Genomic DNA, 9,690 nt, shown 5'->3' with positions numbered 1-9,690 from the left:
TGAATATGAGTAAAGTGAAAGCACATTTCTTGAGGCCAGAGAGGGAATGTTTCAGTAGTACAGTCCTGAGATAATGAGGATGGAGAAAAAAAGCTTAGTTGTGTAGACAGGAAAATATTATAATATCTTAACTATGATGCAATGTGTACCACTTGCTCCATTTAAAATTTGTTTAGAGCTGTCAAGAGGTAAATCTCCTATAGTGCTAATATGCTGCCTGCTATTTTTGGTTCACAGATATATGTAGGGCATGATTACATATAAGAGAATGTTACTAGGCAGGTGGAGGAGGGCAGGTAATTTGGAGCTAGAAATGGTGGTATGTAGTAGCTGCACAAGTGGCCTGAGCCAAGGACTTAGAAGGCCAGGTATTTATGATACAGTTAGCCAGCTTGAGAGAGGTATTTGGGGATAGGAAGGATGGAAGCTAGCCTACCTGAGAAATAAGGGCTCAAGTTCCAGAGTCCCAGATAGGTTTATGTTTAAATTAGGACTAGTTATGTCATTGTTTTGTGTTGGAGTTTTTTTTTACTGAAGCACTGGACTGTGGCTAGAAGTGAGAAGGAGACTACAGGTGAGGGTGCATGGGTGGCACATCACTCTGCACTATCAGTGACAGAAGTTAGCCCCAAACTAAAGGGGCTGAGGCCAGTGGGGTGAAACTGGGACCCCAGGAGGGGTTGCTGCCAAATCAGGGTCAATACTGGGAGCTGAGGCTTTAGACATGGATCATGGCTTAGGGTACAGCCAGTGAAAAAGGGGGTCAAAGCTGGGACAGTTAAAGGCCTGACAAGTGCTCAGAAGCCTGAAGAAACAGTCCCTTAAGGGAGAAACACTTGAGGGAGGGAGTGCAGACCCCAAGTAGGGTGGATCTAGCCATGAAGGCAGAACCAACCATTGAGGGGACCAGCAAGGCTACCCCTGGCCCCAGGGACTTCCTCCCCCTACAATGCAAACGACAGAGTCATGGCAGCTGAGAGACTAGTGGTGAGGTGCAGCTGGGAACGATCTGGCAGGCAGGTCAGACCATAGGGGGCACCAGGTGCTGTGGTGGGAGACCCCAAGGCCTGTTACTCTGATGCATAATTAAGATGAGGCTTAGCTCGATTATGTGGCATGTAGGCTACCTCTCAGTCAGAGATATGAGGGGGAACAGGAAGAAACGATAACATCAGTAACATTTTTGCATTTGAAAAATACTGCTTTTTTGTTTTTAATTTCTTCTTAACCAAAGTTCTGTGAATGATGGCTGTTTTCTTTGAGTGGAGAGCTCAATATTTATGCTAAACAAGCTATATTCTGAGTTTATTTGCCTCTTCTATTTCATGGAGAAAGTGTGACTGTTCTGCTTAAAATAAAGGTTCTCAAAACTTCAGGAGCTCAGGCTTTCTTGCCCCCAAGGATGCATTCTTGAGCATGACTTTTTTCTCTTTTCTTGGTATTGTTGCTTGTTTTCTAAAATGTAGAAGAATGGTTTTATACAACTATGTCACTGCATTTGTTTAATTTCTGGATTCTGGTTCAGGCTAGTGGGAACCTGAACAATGATGGATTTCTTTATGCTATATGCTGTCAAGAAGAAAATTTGAGTGCAGTCTGGAATATAAGAAAGTACTGCTTCCCTCTGCCCTTCTGCCCTCCCCCCCATACTTCTCCCTAGTTCATTTTGTTCTGCTGTACTGTTTAGCTGTAGAATGATGGATTTTCTGCTGGCATGTGCTGCCACCTAATGACATGGAAAACATCCTTTTACACAACATAGTTCATGACTAAGGCAGAAGAATGGGGAGCTTGCAAATCTAATTAGCTGAAATGCTGTGTTTTGTTGTGGGTTATATACATTACATGTCAAATGCATGTTAAGGACTAGAAATAGTTGGTGACAGATCTGTCTTCTAACTGACCCTGGTAAATAGCTGGTGCTATTTACACCAGCTCATAGGGATATGAGGTTTAAATGAAGTCTAATCAACAGGGGTCCCTGAAATACTACTGAATGGACATCTACCTTGTGTTTATTACCACCAAACCTGTTTGCCTCACAGTTCCTCCTGCCTCCTTATCACCTCCCATCCCAAAAAACCTTGAGGGTAATCATGTATATATGACTGTGTGGAGGGCAAGGGAAGGAGGACATAATTGGCTTTTTTGTCTCACCTTGAAAATGAAAGTCAGCTGAAGAAAACTTATTTAGAAAGCTATGGAACTTTCCATAATACCTGCCGCACTAAAAAGGCACAGACACATTGATTTTATTTGCTCATCTATTCTGAAAGCCACTTTTAATTGAAATAGCAGGAGGTGTTATTGGCAACATACTTTGCAATACAGAAGAAATATCTGCCTTGGTTAGTTCAGTTGTTTCCCAGACATTATTGCTGGTCCATAAAAGTGAAATCAGAGTTGCTTTTATCTTGCTGCCAGTTATGAGCTGCAGTTTTACATGTCCTGCACTCCAGAGACAGGAAAAATGAGGATCTGGCCCATCAGGCACTTTCATCCAGCCTGTGGCTCACACCTATGAATTGTGCCCTGCCCAGCCCTTCTGCCCATGAAGGTGGGAGTGAGGCACCTACATCTGCCCCAAGCATACCCTATTATGCCTCTCTTCCACCTGCCTGGGAAGAAGGGCCCAGCCCTGTCAGTACCAGGCGGAGCTGCTGCTGCAGGCTTTCCTGGCATCCCACTCCCTCCGGGCAGCAGGTAAGGAAGCAGGGGGCGGGGCTGCAGCTGGGTGGGAGTGCAGAGCATGGGGCTGGGGCTGGAGGAAGTGCAGAGCCCATGCTCAGGGGAGCAGTAGTAACACGAAACTCAGCTGGGCAGGGTGTGGTATGAGGAAGGCCGGGGGGTATGGGAACAGATGGCCTGGTAGGGACTACGCTCCTTGCTGTGATGTGCAGTGCTGGCCAGAGCCAAATACCAGCATGCCGAGTGCCTCTTCCTGCTGTTGCACTGTGGTGGAGGGTGGGGGGATGGGGGTCTACACACCTCTTCCACCCTCCCTCACATTCCACAAACACCACACACCCAAACCACAGTGTTGCCTGCATTGGTTGCAGAAGAGGACAGTGTGTTTCAGAGCCACACAGCCACACCCCCAAAAATGCCCCATAAACTCCCAACATACCTTATACCACCCTACACATAGCCACACCCCCTCACAACCTCCCCCATACCTGCCATACCCACATACCCCCCCACACACCCTCCCACCATGGCCACACCTGCCAACCCCTCCCACAATATAAAAGACTAAGAATTTATTTTTAAGTTATCGAGTTATTATGCAATCAATCACCTCTCTATATAGTACACAACCACAAATCATGACCAAAATATATTTTTTAATAAAATTAAAATACAGTAGCTGTTTGACTTGTAGTGTATGATTTAGTTTCTTTTGATTCTAAGATGGCAACCCTCCCCTCCCAAAAGGAGTATTTCCAGGGGGCAAGAGCAGGGACTTCCAGTGGTAAAGGGCAGAGGTTAGGAGTGGGACTTCTGGTCCCAAGATGGAGACCAGGGGGCGGGGCAAGTGTAACATTTGGATAATACTCTGAATCAATGGGCAGTTTGGCCTTCCAACCCAAATGTCTGATTCTTTTGAAACCTGCCCATCACTAATTGCTATGGGTTGGCAATGCCAGTACAAATCCTGGGTTTGCGCTCAGGTTTTATCTCAGTTTTGACAGATTATTTATGCTTTTTGTGTATTAACCTGAGAGGATGGGAAGCATTGTTTTCTTGAGTTATTTCTGCCATTGGGTACTGCACTTGGAATGGAGTTGGTAAAATCTGACAGTAATCACAGCATAAATTTTATATAATATGCCTGTGCCTCATTTATAAAGTTGATAATATCTGCTCTAAGGGATCTGCTTATTTTACTTGATAGTAGAGCTGCCTCAACTTAGGATAGCAGAACTTTTCATTAGCACAACATATAGTTAGTTTGTACTCGATAAGCATTTCTATGGCTATATGAAACAATAGCACAGAAAATATTCTGTGAATAAACCCAGTTATATGACAGCAGAAAGATGTTTGGGTAGACGGAGTAGTAGACAAGGACTCAGGAGACCGGTTCAATGCCTGTCTCAGCCATGGGTTTCCTTGGTTACCTTGGACACGTTACTTAATCCATGTTTAATCCATCTCATTTTCCCATTCTATAAAATGAGAATGGTACATACCTACCTTCCAGGAGTGATGTGAGCATAAATCCCTTTAATGTCTGTGGTAATTAGAGTCACAGATACAAAAACACAATACACAGTTTTGCACGTTTCCTTTAATTTTAAAAATGAGTAAGCAGACAAAAATCTTGTGCCCTTGAATACCAAATAAAAACATTGTGCAAAACATTACATAAACCTTAGTGGTTGTTTTTTGTTGTTGTCATATTTTATTTTTAATATTGTTCAAATACCTCAGAAGAGGGCAATATTTTTTCTACTGCATATCAAAAAGAGTCATCACAAAGACATAATTGTTTTTTGTTCCCCCTTCACATTTTGTTTAAAAAAAAATTCACAAACACTAGTAGTAAATTTGTCCCTCTCCCTTCCCCTCCCCACAAAAAAAAAAATCTTTAAAAAAATCAGTAAAGTGTTATCGGGTCAGGTATTAAATGCACACATTTACAAGTACAGCACATTAGTAACACTGTATAATGCTTTAGACCATGCCGAACCATATGTATGTGTATAAAGCTATTGGTGAAATGGTTCATAGCAGCAGAGTAGGAAGCATGTTCCGTACATAGTACATAGTTCCTGTCAGATATTTGGATGAGTATGACCGTCCAAAATGGACTGATAAGCTAAAATGCATGAATTGCCCTTTTCAATAACAGCAATATTTGCTTTGATTAAAAGCTAAGTCATAGTTGTCTGGGATTATCATCATGTTTTGAATGGGTGGCCAGTTAGAGTGCTGGCTATATTGCAAATTGGCACATTGTAATTCACTTATGTAAACTCGTGACTATTCTTGACTCCTTGCATAGCTCAACTGAAGTCAAAGAAATAATTGCACTGTTCTACCTTCTTAGGCAAATATATTTTAGTGACCTAGGGGTTTGGCCCTGTCAGCTGTGGGACCAAGAATGAAGACTAGAAAGGTATGTTAGGTTTAGAAAGCCAGATTATATTCCACCTATTGGATATATAAATGGATTTCGGTGCCTAAGTGCAGTTCTACTCTACCCTGTTCAAGTCACTGAAAATCCATATTTCACCTATTTTGCTAAAGACTGTCATCTTACCCTTAAAATTGAGTGATACAAAATCAGCAAGGATAAGAAAGATATGCATTTCACTTTCTGTATTAATAAACTTTTAAGGGACTTGAACAAGATGGAACAGGACTACCTAAATCTATTTATGTGGAGTAGGTGGAATAGAATCTGGCCTGATGTGTATAAAATGAACTGCTAGAACTGCAAAGATGTGCACATTTCTAAACTTTATTTCTATTTTTTTCCAACTTTAGGATGTAGGAAGGATTTATCTTCCAGTGGTTTTTTTTCAGTTATATACTCAGATGCAGTTCTAATACTTGTGACATTTCTCTCCAGAAAATATCATGGCTTTCAAAAATGACTAGATATTTTGGGTACTTCCAATTTTGGATGCCCAATTGAAGACTATTTCAAAGAGACACAGTTTTCAGCAATCTCTGGAAACCAAGCTCTTGCAAGATATCTTTTTTGAGCAAGCAAAAAATAAGGTATCCAAAGCCACTACAATTTTAGTTAGTGTAAGACCCTTCCTTTCCTCGCTTTCCATTCCCCCTTCACCAAAAACATAAAATACATTGCATAATTTGGCTTGAGGCTGCGATACTACTGAAGAATATTTTATAGTGGCTGTGCAAATTATTTTAAACTCCTTTTATTTGTCAAATATATGATACATCTCTGTGTAATATTAAGATATACCAGAATCTATGGGTGAAATCTATCCCTGTGCAGAGGGCCAGCATTAAGAAGCACTTCCAGCTCAGTTGAACCTTTCCTAATCTTATTCCTGGTATTGGCCATTTGAGGTGCTTTTCAACCGACCTGAAGAGACAGTCCTGCAGCACTGCTCCAAGGCTGTTTTGCTACTGTTTGCAAGTTATTTTGGTTAGGAGAGTTTATACAGTGCTGTAAACTTATTCCCCCCACATGCCTAGGCTTTGGGTTATATATATCCCGTCAGTTTAAGAAGAAAGGGAAAAGATAATGTTCAGAGCTAACAGCACTGGGGCTTGGGATATTGGCAGGTCTTGTGCCTGATAATTAGTAAATGACCCTAGGATACCGTCCTTCCTTCAGATAGCATCACAAAAATAATCTCTGCTTAAGTCAAAGAATAGGTTTGTACAACTGCTGGAACAAACAAATCCATGATTTCAAAACCCAGATTCTACTCCCTTTGTAGCACTGGGAAAGACACCTCTTTCTCCTCAGTTTCTGTATCTGTACAATATATCCTATTTACCTTACCTCATGGGGCTCCTGTGTAGATTAGGAGCCAAACGCTGCATTCCTTCACCAAACAAAACTGCCATTTTGGAATCAATGGGAATCTGACTCCACTAAGAGCAGCAGCATAATGACTTAATTTGACAGTAGTTAATAATGGGCTTGAAGGTAAAAAGATAGATGTAAGTGTTATCTATTGTCATTATTGCATTCTGGATTTTCAGTGAGGGGTTTATAAATATATTTTAGAGTTCTAAATTTGTTCCATTTCTCTTCAAAACCTTTCCATCTAAGAAAACTAGAAGACTACTCTCAGACTCTTTCAGTTTTACAAGGAAAAACACATTGGATTTAGGGAATGGAAAAAGGAATATAAAGTGCTGGCCAATCAGAGACAAGAACAAATGAAATTGCTTTAACATTCCCATGAAGCAATATTTGCAAGTTTTGAGACTATCCAGTTCACAAATACAACAAAAACATAATAGCTCTTTAAAAATATTCTCTATACTGTCTCCAGGAAAATAGTTATTCATAGGTGGGCCCGTTCCACCATATGTTTATACCTGTCTGTTGGAAGCAACTCAGGAGTAAATGGGGGAGAACTAAATGAGGTGGTAGTCCCTTAGCCTCCAGATAGAGCACTCACCCCCCACAGGCAGTACTTTGCTAGCTATAAAACCCAACCCTACAGAATTTCTAACTCGGGCAAAAGGAATGTAGGGCTCTGGGCCAGAGTTTGATTAAAGGTGAAGTTACACTTTACACTTAGATCATACTAAGTGAATATTAAGTGGTGTCAAAGTTAAAATGTGGTGTGTGCAGAAGCAAGTGAGGTTTAATACTGTTTCTTTCCTGCACCGCTCTCATTTACCTCTACAGGGCTAGTGAGTAGGGGTGTGGCTAGGAGCCAGGACAGCCAGGCTTTATCCCTGCTTTGGGGAGAGGGGGCCTGGGAACAGTGCATTCTGGAATGCTGGAGGACAGCAAACTGCTCATTTCATCTCCATGGAGCAGACTGAAATTACGCTAACACAAGCTAGGTAGCGTGGCCCAGAGTTAACCTTCACCTAAAGTGGTACAATACTGAGACACTCACGAGGCACCCAGCATGCGTCAACAAGCTTTAAAGTGTGGACACTCTTGTTTTAAGTGTCCTTAGTATGGTCTAAGCAAAATGTGTAACTTTATCTTGACAAAACAGCATGATCCCAAAGCTCGTTGAAGTCAAAGATTCCTTCGCATTAACTTAAACAGGCCTTGGATCAAGCCCACACTGATAGAACTGTGAGATAGCAGAGTTACCAGCCCTCCAAAAACTCCCTCCAATATAAACAAAAGAATGCTGTGGTCCCTTTTATATACATACATTAAAAGCTGAAATGGTCTGAAATGTTTACAGGTTAAAATGCATATACCTATACAACACCATGCCTTTCAAAAACCCAAGTAGAAAAGTTTTACAACACATTATACAGGTTTCTCTAATGTCTATAAAACATTTAGTGAAATTACCATATTACAAGAAGTCAGCACTAACATACAATACAATACTATTTCTTTTTTCTTTTATATAATCGTTACTTATATAATAATTAAAAAAATCACTTTTAAACAAGTATACAATGTTCACTTTAAAATTAACCGGTTAATACATTTTGTGCAAAACAAGCCAGCCTCTATAATTAAGTGAAGTATTTTTATTTATTTATTTATACAAAAAATAAAACAAAAAAGATAGTTCTTTCAGAAATGAGTCTCCTTCTCTGTGATGGCTGAAATGTTGCCATCACCTTTCAGTTTGGCATCACAATCATTTACTGTAGCAGCATATGCTCCCGCACCAAGCTTCCCTCTCATTTTCAGATCTGGGCTAGGTACCATTAGTTTCCTGAATTTCTGAAAAATCAGAAAAAATGGAAGACATTATGTCTCTTTCTCCCTCACACAGCCTTACAAACACGGCCAGAATCAATATCATATCTTCCTAGTAGGATTGTCTATGAACTCCCTTGTCTCTTTGTGCCTATTTCCTTTCATTAGCTACTGATAGAAACCTTTAATCAATAAAACAAGCTACACAGAATATGTAATTTTCTTAGCATTTCAGTCCAGGGCTTGAGGGTAAAAAGGAAAACTCTCTCATTCGGCCAAAGGTTAAATTTCATGAATAAAACAGGGTGATATTCAACCCTGTACAGAGTGGTCAGTAGAATAACCTCATTCCATATACGTCCCACTTAAATAGATCAATTTCCTCTGCATTGAAGTATCCCAAGATCTGAAGTGAGAAAAGTACTAGTTCACATATGCAAAGGCTTTCTATGAGTATCTGACTATACTGTGAAAACTATATTCGTGTTCATCTGGAAATTTCCTGCCTTCAAGAAATAAGGCCCATTGGTTTCTCCACAGAGATAGACCCAAAACTCAGTCAATGGCAGAATTGGTATGTCCAGCCTCCTGAAGTTCCTTCTAGTTGAGATAATTTCCAAAGTCACGATCATTCCTATTTCTTTTCTTAGTTTAAAGATTTTGTTAAAGATACTTTGAGGAAAACTATTCTACTGCAGAACAAGGAAAATTTCACCTAAGGGACATAACAGCTTTCACGTCTATTCTAGATCATGTCCCATGACCCATTTTCTGCAGGTAAGCTGGATTTGTGGGCTTTCTTGGAGAAAAATAAGGTGTTCAAATATATTATCTGCTGCTTCTTCATGTTAAGACCCACAGATCCTTTATAATTGGATTTGCATAGAAATGGGCCCCCAAAGGAGCGTGGGAGAAAGCGGAATCGCTCTGAAAATACGGACATGCAAAATGAGATAGATTATATATAAATAGCTCCCTTCCTCTTCCTCTAGGTGTTAGGATATAGGAGAGACTTACAATAGCTGTGAGGACTACCTGTCTGAATTAGAAGTATGATGCTATCTGGTATAGCGGGTGAGGGAAGGAAAAGAATAAGTTTGGTTTTTTAAAAACCTTACAGGTCTGGAATAAGGTTGGTGCCTTAAAATGTTGGGATTTGTACAAAACACATTCTTGTACAAATACTGAGAACACTGTATTAGTGATATATGACTTTTTTCCCTTTCGTATCTATCTAAAATAAAGTCTTCTGGGGCAATTCAAAGTTATGCAACACCAACTCAACTTGGGTACTAAATTGTAGACTTTGCATCAGTCTGTTTCCTGACTCTTGGCTTCTCTACTCA

At 40.4% G+C, this 9,690-nt stretch overlaps 1 protein-coding gene across 1 annotated transcript in view; it reads right to left on the bottom strand.

Moving 5' to 3' along the window:
• Nucleotides 1-4,301: 4,301 nt before the first annotated feature.
• Nucleotides 4,302-9,690, bottom strand: part of SLC6A11 (solute carrier family 6 member 11) — a 307,236-nt gene continuing 301,847 nt past the window's right edge. Inside the window, exon 15 of the mRNA XM_090021869.1 lies at nucleotides 4,302-8,368. Coding sequence (XP_089877995.1) covers nucleotides 8,216-8,368 — 153 coding nt within the window. The 3' untranslated portion in view covers nucleotides 4,302-8,215. The remainder of the gene's footprint in view (nucleotides 8,369-9,690) is intronic.

This window comes from Crocodylus siamensis, chromosome 11 (assembly GCF_052110815.1).
Source record: "Crocodylus siamensis isolate JL-2025a chromosome 11, ASM5211081v1, whole genome shotgun sequence".
Classification (NCBI taxonomy): domain Eukaryota; kingdom Metazoa; phylum Chordata; order Crocodylia; family Crocodylidae; genus Crocodylus; species Crocodylus siamensis.
The sequence above is the reverse complement of the archived record's forward strand: the minus strand, read 5'-3'. Positions and strand labels throughout refer to the sequence as shown.